Below are 20,527 nucleotides of genomic sequence, written 5' to 3'. Positions count from 1 at the left end.
TGAACACTCCAAAAGTAAACAAAATAACACTTTTTGCCGGGATTTATTAGTATTTATTAGCGGTTTATTTGTTTTTATTAGCGTGAAGAGATGACCTTCACGAGCGCTCTCCATTAAATTCATTTTTTTACTTGCTGTTTTATAAATAATAAGCACATTTTACCTTTGAAAACGTGAAGACCATATTGTGTTGCTCTTATGTGTTTTTAGGGATAGCATTTTGTTGAATTTCTTGAATTTCTTCCTCTGAAACACTTGCAAAGCGGGACATTCTGCAATGAAAACAATATCCTGAGTTTGAGATCTCAATCATGGGACATTGCCCAATATCCCGAGATAGCAAACTAATCAAATTGTGCCATCTTAGGAGGTTCACGTGTAGCGTATACTACGCTACACATATAATATCAAGGCCGAAGTGTGATATATCCAGATGATATTATAACCCATGACATCTCTGGTACTTCCACAGCAAGTATCTCGGCCATGGTTGAGAAGGAATTGGCGGGAAGCTACGTTGTTGTTCACAAGAGAGACCCTTCTCCTCCAATATGCTTGAAAACACTCAAACCTGGGTACTTTGGTGAACATGCGGGTAGTATATTCGCTTTGCTTCGGATCAATAGTGTGAACGCACACTATAGATCAATTTAAAGCATCAACTACAGACAGTAGACCAATTACAGAATCCAGGGATGTCTTAAGAACACAGAACTCCACCCAGTAAGCTGTTTGTCCATGAAGCGTCATCATGTATTAACCTTTCCAGTGACAGGTTAATGACACCAGAAGGCCATAGGACATGCAAGAGAAGACTACGTTATTGGAGCAAGTCTGACATCAATGGTCATTGACCCTTTACAAACATTGCATATATTCTGCCGGTGAATGTGAAGTTATGCCAAAGGTTAGCAAACATTAAAAGGTGAATGGTAGTCGATCATGTCAACCTGCCAGCTGCGAAACCTAGGTTTGATTCCCAACTGAAGCATGTATGTAGCAAGCCATTTGCTTTCAACTGAATGGATGTTAAAACACAGGACAAATTAGGGGAAAAAACAGAAATATACACTCTTTATTGTGGAGAACTTAAAAATAGCCCTACTACCTCTATGTACCTTCCAGCTATTCACAGTACAACTTCACCAACAAGCTACTATATGTGGAAAGAATATGCTTTTGATTAGAGTAAAACGTCACTGTAGGGTTGCGCGATTCTTGATCAAATGAGAATCACAACGTCAATCAACGTTTTCAATCGAAACGTTGGTTGCAGTAATTTACTCCATGCAAAAGGAACTGCAACAGAAAATATCAAATTTGGACACAGCAAGAGAACACTCCTGATTTTAGCTTAAATGCAACAGCATCATGAATCAGACACTGAACCTAGAAGCGAACAACTTCAGTCTCGAGTTGAATTCTCTTACTTCAACAACCTTCAAACAAGTTCCTCTTTGTCTGGTCTTCGTGCGTAAGATGAGAGGGATGGGTATGTTTCATAAAATGTGAACCACAGTCATTATAACAAGTCTGTCAACATTTTGAGGCTTCAGTAAGGTATGGAGCCATGTTGCAATGTCCGGAACATTTCAACCATAGCCTTAAAGAGATGAGCTTATGATCCGCCCGTTCCACATAATAGCTTTTGATTCAAGTATAAGTATAATATAGTCTTTTAACAGCTTTCCAACACACCTTGCGGTGCCTGTGAGATGACAATAAAATGTTGTTTGCAAAGGGAGTTTTACTCTTTGGGAAAGGGAGAGAACTTAGAAAAGAGAATCTGAAACACTGCTATTGATCCTACTGACGCTAGAATTCTTCTTCAAAAACTAGATGTATTTTGTTTAGTATCGATGTGTCTGGATCAATCTGCCCACCCCTACCCATAACCGATACCAAGCAACTCTGGTGCAAATCCGTGCCCGACTTTGTGAGATACCCTATTGATGGACACACGGACACTCGGACAGACAGTCAGCCAGATTGGAAGGAATTTGCCTTTTTTTAAGGCTAGATCCTCAGGGAGGTAATTCCAGCTATTTGTTGGATAGTAACTAAATCCTGCTTTCCCATGTTTCGTGTTTACTCTGGGGATAATTAACAGATTGGTCTCAGAAGATCTAAGTGTTCTAGAAGGCTTATGGAGTGGAAGCATATCTGTTAAATATTTTGGCCCTAAACCATGCAGGGATTTATAGGTTAGTAACATGATTTTAAAATCAATTCTCTGACCTACAGGAAGCCAATGTAACGATGGAAGAAACATTTTTGGGAGACCTGTAAGGAGACCATTGCAGTAATCAAGCTTAAAAGTGATCAAAGCATGTACGAGTTTTTGTAAGTCTTCGGTGGACATGAGCCCTCTAAGTCTTACTACATTTTTGAGGTGATAATATGCAGATTTTGTAACTGATTTGATATGTCGAAATGTAAATCTGAATCCATGATAACCCCTAGATTTCTGGCTTTGATTGAGGTTTTCCGGAACAGAGAGTGAAGGTGTTGGGTTACTTTAAGCCTTTCCGTTTTAGCACCAAATACAATTATCTCGGTTTGGTCCTCATTTAGTTTGAAGGATATTTCGGCACATCCAGTCTTTGACTTTCTCAATGCACTGGCACAGCAGATCTATGGGCCGATAGTCATTTGGTGATAGCGATACATAGATCTCCGTGCCATCAGCATAGCAATGATGGTCAATACAAGTGATACCTGACGGACCGGATCATAAGTATGGCGCGATGCATGCATGCCACTTTGATGATAACTCAGAAGGACATTGTGGTTTGAACAGCAAGCCCCTCCCATGTGTGGAAATTACTTTATGATGACATACGTCATGGTCCTTTATTTATGATTTCTTTTTCCAATGCGTCAAGTGATCATTAATGGAAATTCCGTTATTCCCATTTCCATGTCCCCTCAATTAACATCAGATACGGATCAATGTTCTGATGGATCCCAGACAGGACACCATGATTACAGTTATTTAATGTATTCTTGTATTATGAAGAAAGAAATAGCTAATTTCTCCTGTCAGAAATGAACCAAATGTTGTCACCTGCCAGCCATAGTTTATTTCATGGGATTTCTTCCTTTATAAAGCACTGGCCTTGCCCTTTGCCTTCCTTGACTTGCCTTTTCTATAGGCCCATTACCTCACGCATCACTGATGATGCTAGCATTGCCAACATGCAAGCGGATGTTGCATTCCGATTGATGAGCAATTACTGGAGGGAAGTGGTGTATTCTGGGAACTTAAACATTCCAGTTCTGAGAAGGATGTTGTGTATTCTGAGAACTTAAACATTTCAGTTCTGAGAAGGATGTTTTAAACATTATTACATTGTACAATAAATCTATTTTGTTTCCATTTTACGGATAAGTCCATGGTTAGGCCTACATAACAATTTAATCATTCTTAAAAATAATAATGTTTCACTTCAAAAAATGTTCTTATTTATGGACTAATTATTATTAAGTTAAGATAATATTAATAATAGTTAGGGTTAAAATCAATTGATGGTTGATAATACTACACTTATCCTTTGCTAGTTACATTTTAATTACATGAAAATGTAATGAGTGTGTTATTGCCTCCATACTGAGAAGATATGGCGCAAATCTGTGCCCAATTTAGAGAGATATGCTTTCAATGGACGCACAGACACATTGTCAGACAGTCAGGGAGACAGAAAGACAGAAAGATGGAGACACAACAGTAGCTCAGGGGTGTTATTAAAACCTTGTACAGTCTACCTAACTGGTCTTTAGCCTGCACCTGACGAGAGAGTTTGATAAAGTTTGCCTTTTTTTAATGGCTAAAGAAGTGATACCTGATGAAACTGGTTGACTTGAATGCCCAATGGCATAGGATGAATAAAATGATCAATGTTCAATTAATTGATGCAATTGAGAATGAGATTGTGCTCTAAACAGAAAGCAACTGCCATCAAGTTCTGTGATTAAACTCCATTCTTGCTATCACTATATCCATGCCATTAAAATGAGCTAAGACTCAATGTCCACAACTTCAGTCAATTCAAGTTATTGTCAAATGAACAACGGAAAGCGTACTTCTCCTGACAGAAATGAAGCAATTGGTGTCACTGTCACCTGACATCATTAGTTTATTTCATGTACGTCCTTATGTTTGACTGGCGCTATATCACTAAACTTGCCTTGTTTACCTGTGGCCTATAAGCATTAGCATCCTAATGAATTTTGATTCAGCGAGCAACTAAAGCTAGTTTACGTTAACACTATTTCTCAATGAGCCGTGGTTAGTTGATTAGACATTTCTAGTTGAATTGCGCTAAATAAATTCAATGAATTATTATTATTATTATTGAGCCATTACATACATAGCACACACTGAGTAAGCTAGTAACTGTTATTGTCCAAGCTGTACATCACAAACAGACACCAGCAATGCATTTTACACACATCCTCACACCACAATAACAGAGAGCAACACTATGTCACAAGGATAACTAACAATACACCTTACAGACATCGTCACGCAATAATACCAGGAGCTGTCAGACTGACTACACAGTGAGTTCCGACGGAACGGAATGCATCCTGAACATGGGATGCTGCATTCAGATTGGTTGAGCCCTTGCAGGAAAGGGGAAAGTTGCCTCTTCTGAGAAATGAGTACCAGTTCTGAGGTATGTATCGCTAATCTACCTCATACATCACTTCATTGTTACTCATTTTGGAAGATTCATTTTTTTGTTATTATTTTACAATACAAACTCATAAAAGCATACGACCAGATGATGACTTTACATCAAATCAATTGTAAATTTTAGGTCTAACAAACAGTAATGATCTTTGGGAGTTTGTCTTTTTATATTTTATCCCCTTCATTCATACTCCTGAAATAACAATAATAGTCGCAACAATACATGTATGGTTGATTATAGTACATGCTAATAAAGAGCGTATACATACAACACAATTTAACAAAAATAAAGAAGATTTAAATGATGGCATAAATGATTGTGAAATGGCACAATCACACACGTCTCAAGGTTCCAGTCTGTTGGCATCCTTAACAGATGAGTAATGCTAAAATGGAGTGGGAGGTGCATCAGGCCAGAATAATTATTGAGCTGTGAAACTCTAAGTGTGTATATAGCTTGCTATCTTGACACAGACACAATCAGAAGGCACTATCCTCCTGATCACTAGCTCTCCAAAGGAAAACCTTAGCGATCAACTCCAGGTTAGTCCATGAAAAGCTCTACTGACCTCAACAAACTCTTTCTAGATATGTATCTTTGATTTTACCTTGACTTTACCTATTAAGGTATTACTATTATACTTTTATTATTAGAGATTATAAGATTGTATGTGTGAGGCATATAAGCAAAATACTGCATATTGAAACATGTTAACATGGCTTTTCATTTTTTTCTGTCCTGTTCATCTAAACAGGACTAAGATGGCCCTGAATAATCTGTTCGTGCTGGTTTCCATGGTAATCGTGTGCCTGGCACCTGGCATCCATGGGACTGCACACCTGTCGTTTGCCGACAGTTCTGAGGTAAGGTGAAGTGTGGACGCGGGTAGTTATATACAGTACTCTATACAGTAAACTGTATAGAGACCACAGGGACACCAGATCACCGACGTTGAAATAATACGACTAGATATAATAGAAACTACTTACATGTTCCGTCTTCCTTGGCACAAATGTCAATGATTGGTTTGAAATGCTACCTTTTCACTTAGAAATGTATTAATTCATCATTAGAGCAGGCTCAATGTCATTTTCCAGTTTTTGATTAACGAATATCGGTGAAATTTTAAATTCTCTCTCTCTCTCTCTCTCTCTCTCTCTCTGATTTTATAGGCAACACCTATGCATTTAGCTCATTGATTTTTTTTTTGTTGATGTAATGGCAAATATCTTTCACATGAACATACCCTTATAGACTTTGTTCCACTACAGCAAATTATATAAAATAGTTCACTCTCAGGGAAACTTGGGCCTAACACATTCAGCCAGTTTGAACCGAAGAACACACCGGAATAGGCCTGTTTAGTAAGCAGGATTTGATGCCGCATTCCTACACTTATAAAATGCCATTTAATGTGGAAGTAATCCAAGTATTCAGAAAACAATACTCAGATTGAGTGATGAAACGGAATACGTTACATATTACAACTTTGGGCATGTATTCTGTATTCTGTAACTGGGTAGGCTACATTTTAAAAGTAACCTTCCCAACACTGGTAGCAGGGCACCAGAGAGTGGACTCAATTCTACAACATCTACCCGTTGAAAAAACAAACAAACCACACTAATGAATGCAACTCGTTGTCTCCAATACTCGGCCCGTGAAGTTCCGTGTAGGAAATATTATTAACAACATGAACAATGTTTCCAGCAGCAGGTCAGCATCACGCGGGCCGGTTGTGGTGTGTCTAGGGTCTGCGTGGATCAAGTGATGAACTGCAACTCATCGATGGAAGGCAGCTGTCTCTTTGCCTCCCTAGAGGTGACCTCCAGGACACCTCCGACCGGTAGCGTCCTGAACATCACGATGCAGGGCACAGCAATGGCAAACCAGTACATAGCGATTGGACTCAGACCAACTACGGTAGGGCTCTCATATAACAGCTTCTTTTTTTTTCATTGGGGTGACATTTGCAGTTATACAAGTCAAACAATTCTTGTTGTCGCACGCACATACACGCACACAAACACACACATGCGCGCGCACAGACACACAAAGGAACGAGTAGGCTACAAGGAAATGAAACGGATGCCAAAAGCAGACAAAAAATGTGTAAGACAAGACAAAGGCGGCTTTCAGTATCGCTTGGCAATCAACGCTGAAAGACGGCCTTTGTCTCCACTGTGAAATAATTGCTTTGAAACCTACCAACAGTCAGTGACGCTCCAATGCTTTCGTAACTTCTGCTTCAAAAAGTTAAATTATGGTTATAATGTCCCCCCTTCTCAAACTTTAGGGAACCACCTTGTTCTTTTTCTGTGGCCGGGTGAATGCAACAGTATTCCGGTTCTTCACCAGAGTTCTGAACGGCAGCATGCTCCAACCATCAGAGACGGTGAGACCTGGCCGTTCACATGTTCACTATCTTTTTGCTTTGTTTTATTGCGCTCACTAAAGCTGTGTCTGTTGTTTTATCACTGGATACTTTTCCCCGGTGTCAAGTGGATGAATAGCATCTGATGCTCAGCGCACTGAAACGAAGGGCAATTGTTTAATGATAGTGACTTGACTCCCATATACAGATAACGAAGCAAATCCTGGGCAACATTAGGGGCGATTTGATCCAGTGTCAGTTCACCGTGCCGAACGTCAACGCCACCCAGGCAAGATCAGCTGACGACACCTTTGCTGTCGATCTCGCCAGAGGAGCGCTAGGAGGCAGTAAGTAGGCTTGCAACCGACCACACAGTCTCCTAGTGTTTTTACAGGGACATTAACATGCTTTTTTTTGCAGTGGGGCCAACAGGAACCTTTATTCCCTCGAGGTCGACAGACCCTCTCAACCTGGCCAATCCACCAAGCACCGTTTCGACTACAGCGGCTCCAACCACCACAGCGGCTCCAACCACCACAGTGCGTATTTGGGCATGTATTCTGTATTCTGTAACTGGGTAGGCTACATTTTAAAAGTAACCTTCCCAACACTGGTAGCAGGGCACCAGAGAGTGGACTCAATTCTACAACATCTACCCGTTGAAGAAACAAACAAACCACACTAATGAATGCAACTCGTTGTCTCCAATACTCGGCCCGTGAAGTTCCGTGTAGGAAATATTATTAACAACCTGAACAATGTTTCCAGCAGCAGGTCAACATCACGCGGGCCGGTTGTGGTGTGACTAAGGTCTGCGTGGATCAAGTGATGAACTGCACCTCATCGATGGAAGGCAGCTGTCTCTTTGCCTCCCTAGAGGTGACCTCCAGGACACCTCCCAACGGTAGCGTCCTGAACATCACGATGCAGGGCACAGCAATGGCAAACGAGTACATAGCTATTGCACTCAGACCAAATACGGTAGGGCCTTCATATAACAGCTTTTTTTTTTTTTCATAGGGGTGACATTTCCAGTTATACAAGTCAAACAATTGTTGTTGTTGTCGCACGCACATAAACGCACACAAACACACAAATGCGCGCGCACAGACACACAATCAGTATCGGTTGGCAAGCAACGCTGAAAGCCGGCCTTTGTCTCCACTGTGAAATAATTGCTTTGAAACCTACCAACAGTCAGTGACGCTCCAATGCTTTCGTAACTTCTGCTTCAAAAAGTTTAATTATGGTTATAATGTCCCCCCTTCTCACACTTTAGGGAACGACATTCGTCTTTATCTGTGGCCGGGTGAATGCAAAATTATTCCGGTTCTTCACCAGAGTTCTGAACGGCAGCATGCTCCAACCACCAGAGAGGGTGAGACCTGGCCGTTTACATGTTCACTATCTTTTTGCTTTCTTTTACTGCGCTCACTAAAGCTGTGTCTGTTGTTTTATCACTCGATACTTTCCCCCGGTGTCAAGTGGATGAATAGCATCTGATGCTCGGCGCACTGAAACGAAGGGCAATTGTTTAATGATAGTGACTTGACTCCCATACACAGATAACGAAGCAAATCCTGGGCAACATTACGGGCGATTTGATCCAGTGTCAGTTCACCGTCCCGAGAGTCAACGCCACCCAGGCGAGATCAGCTGACATCACCTTTGCTGTCCAACTCGCAAGAGGGGCGCTACCCTGTAAGTAGGCTTGCAACTGACCACACAGTCTCCTAGTGTTTTTACAGGGACATTAACATGCTTTTTTTTGCAGTGGTGCCAACAGGAACCTTTATTCCCTCGAGGACGACAGAGCCTCTCAACCTGGCCAATCCACCAAGCACCGTTTCGACCACAGCGGCTCCAACCACCCCAGCGGCGACCACCAGCTCTGGTCCCCCCTCCTTCACACCATCAGGTGAGACAAAAAGAAAACGAAAGATGGGAAGTCCAGGAAGTTTAACATGCATTTCCTGAGATTAGTTTGAAAATGGCTGAATAAAGAGTACGATTGGCTGAATAAGAGTATCAATGCGTCCCCCCCCCCCCTCCCACCAACAGCTTCTCTGCTCTTATTGAGCGTCCTGGCGATGCTGAGAATGTGACTTCTGAGCAAGTGACGACGAGGGGAACACCATGAAGTCGTGCTTGGCTCTCAGTCACACACATCGTCTGCTTCCATCGGACAGGATTCAGATCGCAGCAGTAATGTTTTAAGCAAATTAACAGCCGACAAGCAACGGTGGTTGGTTTTTGATTTTTTTTGTGCTGTCGTTAATTTTTCCGTTTTTTCCTCCTACGAGGGTAACTATATTTAACCCCATGCGAACCGGGAGCCGGGTCTTGTGCTTCACGGGTCACCTCTGGCTCATCCCTCACTCGCATAACAAGCGCTCTCCATTCCATGACTGTGACTATGAAAACAATCGCATAACAATGATGCTCTTTCTGCAGGACCTCAATGCTGACTAAACTGTTGAAGTTACACTATGAAATAAACATTTACCCGTCTCGCTGGATTTCGGAGTTCATTTGAAATGGCAAGCCATTAGCTATAGTGTGTCTCCTCTTGTTCCCAATGTAAACTAAACGGTACAGACCAACAGTTAATAGAATGAGTCAAGGATCCCACTTGAAAACATCAAGTTAAAAGGAATTTGTCTTTTTTTTTTGAAAGACGGTGCTCCGAGATTTCATATATTTTAGTTTAGAGATTTGAGCCAAATGTGCCGAGAGAATAGTGAGTAGGCCTACGTCTGAGCCAAATTTAGATTTCACACCGGTCACGGAAAATTTCTGACAAACCAAAATATATTGGATCAGGATCACGTTTACTACTTATGAAAGGCATTGCAGTTTATTTCAACCAAAAGATAAACTATTAGTGTTTTCTTAAATTCACACCTCAGGATTCATTTCCATACAAAAAATAATCAACGAAAGAAAACTCAAATTTTAATATTTATTCTATTAGAGTTCAACTAAGACTGAGTAGTATAAAAAACAGTGACATGAATACACAGAACACACAAAAGACAAGTTTACTTAGGATCCAAACAAAGAAAATAACAAAAACATGTTCAAAATGCTCCATTTCCTCAAGCCGAGTTGCATTCATGCCCTGAAATACAAACCGGTGAACTGGGTTGCCATGAGGATGGGGCCGTCCTGTTTGCACTGAGAGGGAGACAACAAAATGCCACAGTACAAACACACACACACACCTAAGAAACCTATGGCTAGCTTACTCCTATTATTAGGTAGACACTGGACAACGGTCAATCAAAAATCAGTAAAAGTAGCAACGAATCAAACCCAAGGCGTGTCTGGGATATCGACACAACATTGCAGTGTGAACGTGGAGGGAGGTGGGTGGGTGTGTGTATGTGGAGGGGGGGGGGGGGGGGGGGGGGGGGTGTTACACCATGCATTATTCTATGCATTTTTGTAGCCGTAATTAAAACTGTCCCAAGTTTCTTTCCGCTCGCGTGCCACGCCGCCGCCGTCGCATCTTAGGAGTCGTCTTCGCCGTTGGCGCTGTCGTCATCGTCCACGTGCTCCCCTTCCTCTTCCTCCTCCTCGTCCTCTTCCTCTTCCCGCCCTTGGCTCTTCACCTGGAGGAGAGGGCTCGTTTAAGGTTGTTCAGGGTGCGGACAGGACGACGCACGCCTGCACGTCGTGCGTGTGTGACAGACATACAGAAGGGCCTTTTGGGTACAACTACGGTTCTAATAAATGTAATAAAAAGTATAATTCGAGGGAGAACGACAACGTTGTTCATCAGATTTGATTCCTCGAGACGGTTGAACCTGTGCTTGCACTCTGCTCTCTCATCATCATCCTCATCATCATTCAGTCGACCTCACCTCCTCTTCCTCCTCCTCCTCCTCCAGCAGGTCGGCCTCGTCTTCGTCGTCGTCGTCCGAGTCGTTCGTGTCCTGGCACTCCCGGTCCCGCTTGAGGCTCTCCTGCTTCTTGGTGCTGGGGTGGGGGGGCGAGGCCACCTCCCCGGGCTCCGCCATGCCACTCTTGGAGTCTGCGCAACGAGAACAGACGACCGGGCGAGATGGAACCATGAACATCCATTTCATAAAAGAAAGGCATTTCTCAAACAAAACATATCAAAGTAGAGAGACGGAGGCCGACAATAGTGTTCAATGAAGGCCCCAGATCCGGTAAGGGGGACATCAAGTGGTTTCATTGAATAACTCAATTAATCGTTACATTTCCTCGAGGCTTGACCGGGCTACTGTATGTGACCCTAGTTCTTCAGTGTTATGTTCAAGCTTGTTTTTCCAGTCAAGAGTGCACCTCAGGCCTTCAAGTTTAGAGGAAGAACCTGGCTGATGTACCGATGGTGTGAACGATTTAAGAGGACTATCAGGAAACATCTGTACCAAGTTGGAACACTATATCACAACAACATTGAATGAACAATGGCTTGGGAATTCTGCCAGGTCTATCAGTCAGTCAATCAATGAGTCAACATAGCAAAAGGTGCTGGTGATGAAAAGGTGTTTGATGGACTAGATTAAATTGATCTTTTTGATTTAACATCAAGGCATCGCCACGACGTAAACTGAGTGACACGCAAGCATCCCGATCCCCCCTCCGGCCAGCAGGGGGCAGCAGAGCCCCGCATGGGTGCTCAGAACAGGCTTACCCGACTTCTTGCAGTGGTCCTTCTCCATGCGCTCCAAGCTCTCCAACAGGTAGTCCACCTTGTGTTTGATTTGGCTCAACTCCCGCTTGATCGTCTGCAGCTCGTCCATTTTCACTGGGAGGGGAAGAGAAGAAGCCTGCTATTAGGATGATACGGTAAAACAATCATAACATTAAAAATATTGGTAAAACATTTACATCCCCACGACAAGTCTTAGTAGTAACGACGCAAGATGATGACAAAAGGGGATTTTTCTTGGAATACGAATCAATAACTTTTTAATCAATAAAACATCAGATCTACCGACAGAACCTATCCTCCATAAACATGGGGTTTGTCTCCACGTTCAAGACTGAGGGAATAAACCCACACTTCTGGATCTCCCAATGAGTTAAACAGTTGAAACCTAATCCATGCCTGGGTTAGGTTTCAAGTCCACCATTTTATTGGTATGGGTCAGATGCTGGCTCTCGTTTGTCCTGCATGCTTTATGTAATTTATGGCTTAAACTACTGAATAATATTGTATTTGCGTTTGAGGGAGCCTATCGTTAGATCTGGCCAAGGACTGCAGATGGAAACTAGCCTTCTGGCCCCGTCCCCACGGAGACGATGTTTTGGTGAAACCGCCTAAGTCTTGTGCGTTTCGGCCGACCGTCCAGATGAAGCCGGTGCCCGAAACCGCACATTTCTGAAACCATGTCCCAGGGTGGTTTCAAATCTATCCGGACCCATGCGGTTTCGTGTGGACGCCTGAAACGCTAACGACGACGTCATTAGTCATTAGCCCCACCAGCTGGGCGACGTCAGAGTTGTTGTGAATTTTATTTTTGTATTCTTTTTGTGGCTTTGAAAACAGCCCCTTGATAAATTTAATTACTAACTGTACGTTAAAAAGTATTTCTGCTCAATTTAAAAAGGTTGAATCTCCTCGTGACTGAATGTTTGTATACAGGCTTGATTCACTTTTTTCTGTGGAGAACCAGCGCCTTGAACATTTACTACAGCTCGATGCGGTTTCGCAGTGACACCGTCTTCACGGAGACATTCCTGAGGCCTAAAAATTTCTTTTGTTCGGTTCCGGTTTCCAACCAACCCTGTCAATTTATGTGCGACCCAAATTATTTAATGAGCTTTAAAAAAAAAAAAAAAAAAAAATCTAGTTTTTAAATGAAATCAACCTACCCATCATTCGCTGCGGCTGGAAAAAAAATAAATAAAATAAAATAAATTCCCTACCTACCCATGACCTGAACTGACAACCAACAGGAAGCAATTTTTTTTTTTTTTTTTTTTAGGCCTGAACCGCATAAAACAAGACCGGATCATATCGGCTCCGTGTGGACGGGGCCTAGATCTGGCACGTTTCCATAAATGCTTCTGAATGTGCCCTGGGCCAGAGGGGCGTACCGAGGCTGCTGGGCGGCGGGGGGGCCACGGGGCTCGGGCCCTGGCTGGCCCGCGTGGACGACGGCCTCTGGCCGCTCTTGGACGAGGAGAAGCCGGTCTTGGTGCGCCGGCTGCCCCCCCCGCTGCTGACACTGACACGGGGCCGCTTGGACGGTATGACGGCCCGCGAGAGGGGGGGCGGGGGCGGCGGGGGCACACGGGACGGGTACGAGTACACCCTGGGGGAGGGGGATCCACACACACGCGCACACACACACACACACACACAAAACAGTTTAGAAAAGTCATCCATTAAAGGACTGGGCATTGGGCGTGGCCCCATTTCTGCAAAATAGTTTATAGTTCGACGTAAACGTCCCTTATGGCACGGTAGCAAGGACACAAAATAGCAATTCAAAAGTATTCTTCAGTGATTATTCTGCTTAACTTAACTAAGCTTTTGCCAGTCAGTTGACCAGTATGACTTAATCCCCATTAAAGAATAACGAACGCCTCAATGCAGAGGCGCTAGTACAGTCGTCTCTAAACTAGAGTGGGCACTTCCTTTTACGAAGGAAGTCCGTGCCCGAGCCCAAAGGGAAGACGCGTCGCGCTGCAGCCCACCTGTCGTAGTAGTCCCTCTGGAAGTCGTAGTCGAGGTCAAACGAAGAGCTGCTGCACGGAAGGAAAGGGAACACGGTTTGTTGTTGTTGTGATACATTAAACATTCCTCACAGCATTTTCTTTGGGCTTTTTTCTTCTGCAATGCATGACCAGCTGCCATAGTTCTGTTACAGCTCAAAGTGCAGGCGGTGTCCAAAGGCATCTGAAACGTATTCCACCGGCGCCATGGCGGGACTGACCTGTACATGTCTCCCGCTGAGCGCTTGGTGGTCTTTGACCGGTGGGGCTTCGGCTCTCCGGCCAGGTTGATGTCTAAACGCCCCAAACAAGAAAACAGTCACCCCATGTGCCACTAGAGAACCTCCTTCTTGAAACCACCATTTGTTGCAGGTCATTAGGAACGCCACAAACAAAACAATCTTTGCATCAGCTTATCGGAAGACCACAAAGTGTGCTCAAAACTCACCACTCAGAGTTCCCCTAGAGCAGGGGTGTCATACTCATTTTAGCTCAGGGGCCACATGGAGGATAGTCTATTCCCAAGTGGGCCGGACCGGTAAAAATATGGCATAATTATGTAAAATTAAACATGCTGTGAGCACACCAAACACAGGTTTCCCATTTACTTCTGTGAATAAAAGGGACGATGACCATTTTTCTTGGAAAACTCTGCACTCTGTGTCCACTTTTCGTCTTTTTGACAGAGACATTTTGGGGCAATGAGAGTGCCAAAGTGCATAATGTTGAAAGTATAAGGCAGAACGACAAGGTAGCTCCGGGCGAGCTGCACTACCTGTTTATACTTGCTCCCTGCTCAGCCCCGGAATAAAGTTTGCTTGCTTAACATAATTGCTATTGCGACTTCTAGTGGACACATTAAGAAGTTTCCTTCATTGAAAAATAGCAGATCATTTTACGTTACATTCCAAAGCGACTTCCAGTTACACACAATTGTCCAGTAGTTCAATGTACAACAAATTAATCAGTGCCAGTCAATGCAATCCATCTAATGCTAGGAAGCATTTTTATAAAAAAAAATATATATATTTTTTATATATATATATATATATATATATATATATATATATATATATATATATATATATTTTTTTTTTTTTACAATACTGTACTTCACAAAATCATCTCGCGGGCCGGACTAAACCCGTTCGCGGGCCTGATCCGGCCCGCGGGCCGGACTAAACCCGTTCGCGGGCCGTACTAAACCCGTTCGCGGGCCGTACTAAACCCGTTCGCGGGCCTGATCCGGCCCGCGGGCCGTACTAAACCCGTTCGTGGGCCTGATCCGGCCCGCGGGCCGTACTAAACCCGTTCGCGGGCCTGATCCGGCCCGCGGGCCGTACGTTTGACACCCCTGCCCTAGAGTCTGCATAGCCTCCCCCTCCTATTTATTGTATGTTGTACGTCCGGGAACTTAATGCATGCACTTATTGTATGTCGTATTTAGTTATAGTACTTAGTTGTGTAGCATCTTAACCTAGCTATCGCTGTTGTATTCAAGGAATGGGTTAACGATACATCGTTTCACTTTCTTATGACAAATGTACTTCTTGTAAGTGGCTTCGGATCAAAGCGTCTGATAAACGCCCTGAATGTAAATGCAGTGCGTGGCGTAGACTCACCCAGGACCTGTCCCACGATCATGCGTCCGTCCTCGCTGCCCACGGCGTTGCGGGCGTTCCTCTCGTTGGCGTACTGGACGAAGGCGAAGCCCTTGTGCACCGAGCAGCCCACGATCTTGCCGTACTTGGCGAAGATGGCCTCCACGTCGGCCTTGGTGACCAGCAGCGTGTTCAGGTTGCCGATGAAGACGCGGGAGTTGATGGAGCGCGGGTCGTTCTTGTTGGTGACGTTACTGGCCATCAGCGCCGAGGTGGTGGGCGAGCGGCTAGAGCCGCACACAGGTACAGGAAGAGACACACACAGGTACAGGAAGAGACGCACACAGGTACAGGAAGAGACGCACACAGGTACAGGAAGAGACACACACACAAACACACACACACACACACAGGTACAAGACACAACAGGGGGAAGAGAGACAACAGGGGGAAGAGAGAGAGACAACAGGGGGAAGAGAGAGACAACAGGGGGAAAAGAAAGAGAGACAACAGGGGGAAGAGAGAGAGACAACAGGGGGAAGAGAGAGAGACAACAGGGGGAAGAGAGAGAGACAACAGGGGGAAGAGAGAGAGACAACAGGGGGAAGAGAGAGAGACAACAGGGGGAAGAGAGAGAGACAACAGGGGGAAGAGAGAGACAACAGAGGGAAGAGAGAGACGCAACAGAGGGAAGAGAGAGACGCATCTTCAATATGGATGAGGGCATAATGACTCATGTTTGAAACAGCCACAAGCATGTTTACAACAGAATTAAAGTGTGTTAGCAGGTTTGCATCGCTGCTGAGCCCAGCGGATGTAGACTGGCGATGCCCAAAAAAAAAACGTCTAAGCCCCATAGTTGAACATTAATGATTGTAGAATGTAAAAAGGAGATTGTCTCATTTATGCTTTCATGTGATGCGTTGGTGATTATACATGACCACTGAGGCCAAAGGTGTCATGGAGGAAGGGGCTACCTGGACTCCAGTATCGTGAAATACTCCACCAGGACCACTGCCCTGGTGCCGAACAGAACCCATGGCCATAAAGTGTGTACTGGTTGGTTAAACTGCTACAATATAGCCTCCATATGGCTTCTGTTGCTTACTTATTCTCCTAGGAGACAAACGGGTTCCGTCCAATGATATAAAATACTAACTAGTCAAACAAAAGCCAGAAAACATTCAACAGTTGGCCAGCCATTGAACAGACAGCAGCGCTGTGACATCACTCACTCCATAGTGTCCGTTGGGTGGTCCGCCGTCGTGTCCGTCTGTCCGTCTGTGAGGGGGTCACAGTGCTGGGGCCCTCTGCAATAACCGGCCTCGCCCTCTCAAGAGTTGAGCTGCAACCGTCCTTCACACTGAGGCAACAAGAAGACACGGCTCCAGTCAGGTGTTTACAGGGTCAACAGGGTCCACCCAGGCTTACCTGAGACACGGGGATATGCACCTACAGGTCTCAGCGATGGGGTATAGCAGAAGTCCCCCATGGGGCTGAGATGTAGCTGCATCCCATAATACACTAACGTTTACAGCGTGCATTTAGATCACTTTTATATCTTGATTGACACATTTTCACATCTTTAGAAATTAATACAGTAAACATTCATCAAGTTGCTTGGAATATGCAATAATGACCGAGTTCGCATGTCTTGGCCAGAACACCTTTTGTAAGGATCTGCATCTATACACACACATTTCTGAAGCAAAAAGCTTAGTCGTTTTTTACTAATCCAAATGGTGCCTAATTTTGTTTGTTGCATAAACAAGTATTTGGAAGTTTAGCATAATGATACATTAATTTCCAACATTTAAAAAAAGCATTGTTTGGCCATGTACTACCAATGCTTTAACAATAAATAAATAAATAAATAAATAAATGCATTTGCCTTAGTTTGAGGCATGTCTGGTACAATGGTGATAGACCAATCCATGGTTCCATAATTAAACGTCACTATTCATTAAGAGCTTCAGAAAACCAGACATTAACAAAACCATGACGGCAGGTGAAAGGTGTTAATCATGAAGTGTAACACAATATATTAGAATATATCAAATATTTAGAATGAAAGCTACCATAGTAAAACAATGCACTCCCAACAATGATGGAAGGGTTGCACAAATGTTCTGAATAATACTTTAGCATCCGGATTCATCCACGTTTGATAAGGTTTTTCAAAGAGATTCATCCATATTAGACCTTAATTGGGTAAAATCAGTAAGAAAGCTGAGGACTTTTCTCCTGAGGCTAAATTAGCGGTTGTCACTCTTTTTAAACTTTATAATAATTAGAATTGTTTTACAATGTATTCATCTAAAAGGATCCCATTGAAACTAGTGTACAATCGCTGTGAAGATGTATGCAGCATGGTAGAGTGGGTGGAGTTATATTTGCATGTGATTTATCAACATGAACAGGTAATTCCAAATTGAGGCAATGAACCCCAATCCATTTATTGATTCTAAATTCTTGCTCAATCTACATTTTAAGCGTCTGTTTTACTTGCATATTCAATTATATAAAAAGGTCAACGCCACCAATACTTGATCATTTTCAATATTCAAAGTTTTGGCACAACAGCAAAGATAAAACGCATGATACTTTTTCAGAATCGTACACCTTTAATTCATATTTTTGGGGGAATATGCAACAATACGGGGGCCAATCCCGGCGCAATTCCCTTAGTCTAGCATCATCAACAGCATAGCAATTAATATCTGAAATGATCTTCACACAAAAAGAGCTCACCTAATGAAATGACAGTGCTCAAAAAAGGTGCCATCGAAAAATATCTTATTTGCGCCATGAGATTATCCGCACAAGAGCTACATCTCCAGACAAACCCAGTCCGAAGGCCCCGGATCTGCCCCGGGGAGCTTGGCCAGGCCACCGACCATTTAGCGACAAACTAATAAACGTCGATTTATTTCATTGGAAAAACATGTCTCCACAATACTGACAAAGCATGCATGCGCTGATCCTACGTTTAACAACGGGGGGGGGGGCGAGTAGTATCCGTTTAAAAAGAAACAACCAAGCCTCTACGGTAGCGGGCGGCGGGGCTCCAAAATGCACCAAAAACAATGGGCTCCAAAATCTTCTCAAAAGCTGTCATAAAATATAAACTTGAATGCTTGCAAAAGTAAAGAAAATGGCAACTGAGCAGTGTCCAAAATTTTAAAATGATCAAAACCAATGTTCATATTTTGCGCAGGATGAGGATGTCGGTGCATATAGCTATTAACCGCTAGCTGCGAGCTCGCTAACCAGCCCGCACATTGCGTTATTTCCATTTGTAAGACAAAAAGCATCGTTGAAAAAAAACAAAATCCAAAAACAAAGTAAAGGGAGGAAAAATGAAAAACGTCTGCAATCAAAATACTCACCAAGAGCTTTAAGAGTAAAATGCCTGCTTTCGGTAAAATCGTTTAAATTGGGCTAGGTCGTTCTTTGGTAACAAGAACAGCGCGACCCTCGTACTGAGTGGGAGCTAGCTTTCTTCTAGCCACGGAGCTAAGGCATCTGGCAATGGCGCAGTTTACACGGCGTGCTCGTTATCTCCCCCCAAGCGGTCCAGATAAGCGGGGTTTCCCATCCACCAATGCATCACATCCACATGGGATCGATCAGTCGTTTTTTACTCCGTATCCAAAACATGCGCAGCATTCCAGATTAGTGTGAGCAGCACATTTAGCACATTATTACAACTAATCCCTTTGTGGGTTTGAATTTACTGTAAAGTATAAACTACTAAACTATTTTTTGTTATTGTGTTATTTTGGTGTGTGATTTTGTTTCGCTTTTTCGTTATATGAGATAATAGGCATGTTAACTTGAAAGGGTTATCGATTATCATTTACCATTCATACTCGTATAATAAGATATTGTTAATTGTTTTTGCAGAGTGTACTGATACAACGACGTACAGTTCGTCCTGCACAGACAGCAGCCCCGTCCCCGTGTAGGCAGTAGAGCACCGCCTGTTGACCTTACTCCACCAAACCAGCAGAGGGCAGTAAGGTACTGGTTTAAAAATGTATCAAACCTACACTAAATGCACGGATGCAAAGCCATTTGTCTGGACCCAAATGGAAGACAATCCCAAAGATAAAGTTTTATCTTTGGGATTGTTTTTGCTTTATTGTTTTATCTTTATCATTTCTGACAATCAATCAACTAACTAACAACCGCACCTTGTAATTTATCATGGTAAGTAGTGCTATTATGTCCACATTAGTGGTAAGCGAAAGCTATTACGTCCATTATAATGTCATTGTTGGCTTCATTGTAATTTAATAATTTAATTACAATCGCTGCAGCGGACTATATTATTTCCATTTCGTATTTCCAACCATTTGCCATTTGAAGCAAGGTGCTGTGTGGTCCGTACGTGTAGCCTGCACGTCCTATCAGTGGGGCGGCGGGGGGGGGGGGGGGGCTGGTAGACCTCCTCGGTATCCATCTCAAACTGTAGCGTGTAAACCTACAGTACAAGAGATCACGTGAGGCATAAAGTAGCCTAGCGGACCGTGAGAGAGTGGGCTGAGAGTACAGCAGCGCATTACGCAGTGCCAGCCATGAACCCAGTGCAATGAAACTCGCTTTTCGCGGCGCGAATCATACCTGTCCCAACATCTGTAAGTAGCCTGTGCGCAAACCTACTTATACGTTTTGTTTTTCGGTTAAGATGATGATTTTGTTGTGTCAATCGTTCGAATGACGGGTAGAAGGCCATTAGGGGACAAGTCGAATCATTGGCTACTACGACACCTCATTAATTAGGTATCATATTCCTAATTAGGCTGCCCATTGAGAAGTACCTGAATGTGGATTAGACTATCGACTATCAAAATAACGTCTATGTGATGAACATATCGGATGGACACATAAAGAGTCTTGAATTAGAGTGCCCATGCTTCTGCTAACAGCATGTTATTGTTTTATTGCTGTTTTCTTAATTAGTTGATTAATTGTTCGTTGTGCGTGCGCAGTGACGCCTTTCTCGCGCTATTGCGTGTCCAGGCGAAATGTCAATAAACATTTTTCGTGACATTTTCCAAAACAGAAAAAAAACTTTTTCCGAAACCGAAAAAACGTAGATTTTACATCGTTCCGTTCTGTCATTTTCTGCACTTTAAATTTTTTGTTGTGTAACAAGT

The 20,527-nt window shown here is 43.3% G+C and overlaps 2 protein-coding genes across 7 annotated transcripts; one reads left to right on the top strand and one right to left on the bottom strand.

The window, feature by feature from the left end:
- The first annotated feature begins 5,054 nt into the window (after positions 1 to 5,054).
- Positions 5,055 to 9,590, top strand: LOC115549076 (uncharacterized). 3 transcript variants are annotated; one of them, XM_030364075.1, is made up of 11 exons: positions 5,055 to 5,239; positions 5,452 to 5,560; positions 6,411 to 6,620; positions 6,994 to 7,092; positions 7,280 to 7,418; positions 7,492 to 7,610; positions 7,840 to 8,052; positions 8,351 to 8,449; positions 8,637 to 8,772; positions 8,846 to 8,989; positions 9,133 to 9,590. In XM_030364075.1, the coding sequence occupies exons 2-11, from the start codon at positions 5,459 to 5,461 to the stop codon at positions 9,174 to 9,176; spliced, it is 1,305 nt and encodes a 434-aa protein (XP_030219935.1). In that variant the 5' UTR covers positions 5,055 to 5,239; positions 5,452 to 5,458; the 3' UTR covers positions 9,177 to 9,590. The 3 variants fall into 3 exon arrangements, with proteins under 3 accessions (XP_030219935.1, XP_030219934.1, XP_030219933.1); XM_030364074.1 differs by having other exon boundaries at positions 6,408 to 6,620; positions 7,843 to 8,052; XM_030364073.1 differs by having other exon boundaries at positions 6,408 to 6,620.
- Positions 9,591 to 10,009: 419 nt separating this feature from the next.
- hnrnpc (heterogeneous nuclear ribonucleoprotein C) lies at positions 10,010 to 18,971 on the bottom strand. Of its 4 annotated transcripts, none has more exons than XM_030364076.1 (9): positions 18,755 to 18,971; positions 16,601 to 16,728; positions 15,387 to 15,652; positions 13,986 to 14,058; positions 13,747 to 13,797; positions 13,144 to 13,361; positions 11,735 to 11,848; positions 10,938 to 11,107; positions 10,010 to 10,685 (listed from the first exon to the last, which is right to left on the bottom strand). In XM_030364076.1, the coding sequence occupies exons 2-9, from the start codon at positions 16,603 to 16,605 to the stop codon at positions 10,584 to 10,586; spliced, it is 999 nt and encodes a 332-aa protein (XP_030219936.1). In that variant the 5' UTR covers positions 16,606 to 16,728; positions 18,755 to 18,971; the 3' UTR covers positions 10,010 to 10,583. The 4 variants fall into 4 exon arrangements, with proteins under 4 accessions (XP_030219936.1, XP_030219939.1, XP_030219940.1 ...); XM_030364079.1 differs by having other exon boundaries at positions 13,747 to 13,794; XM_030364080.1 differs by having other exon boundaries at positions 15,387 to 15,619.
- Positions 18,972 to 20,527: the final 1,556 nt, after the last annotated feature.

Source organism: Gadus morhua, chromosome 8, assembly GCF_902167405.1.
Source record: "Gadus morhua chromosome 8, gadMor3.0, whole genome shotgun sequence".
Classification (NCBI taxonomy): domain Eukaryota; kingdom Metazoa; phylum Chordata; class Actinopteri; order Gadiformes; family Gadidae; genus Gadus; species Gadus morhua.
The sequence above is the reverse complement of the archived record's forward strand: the minus strand, read 5'-3'. Positions and strand labels throughout refer to the sequence as shown.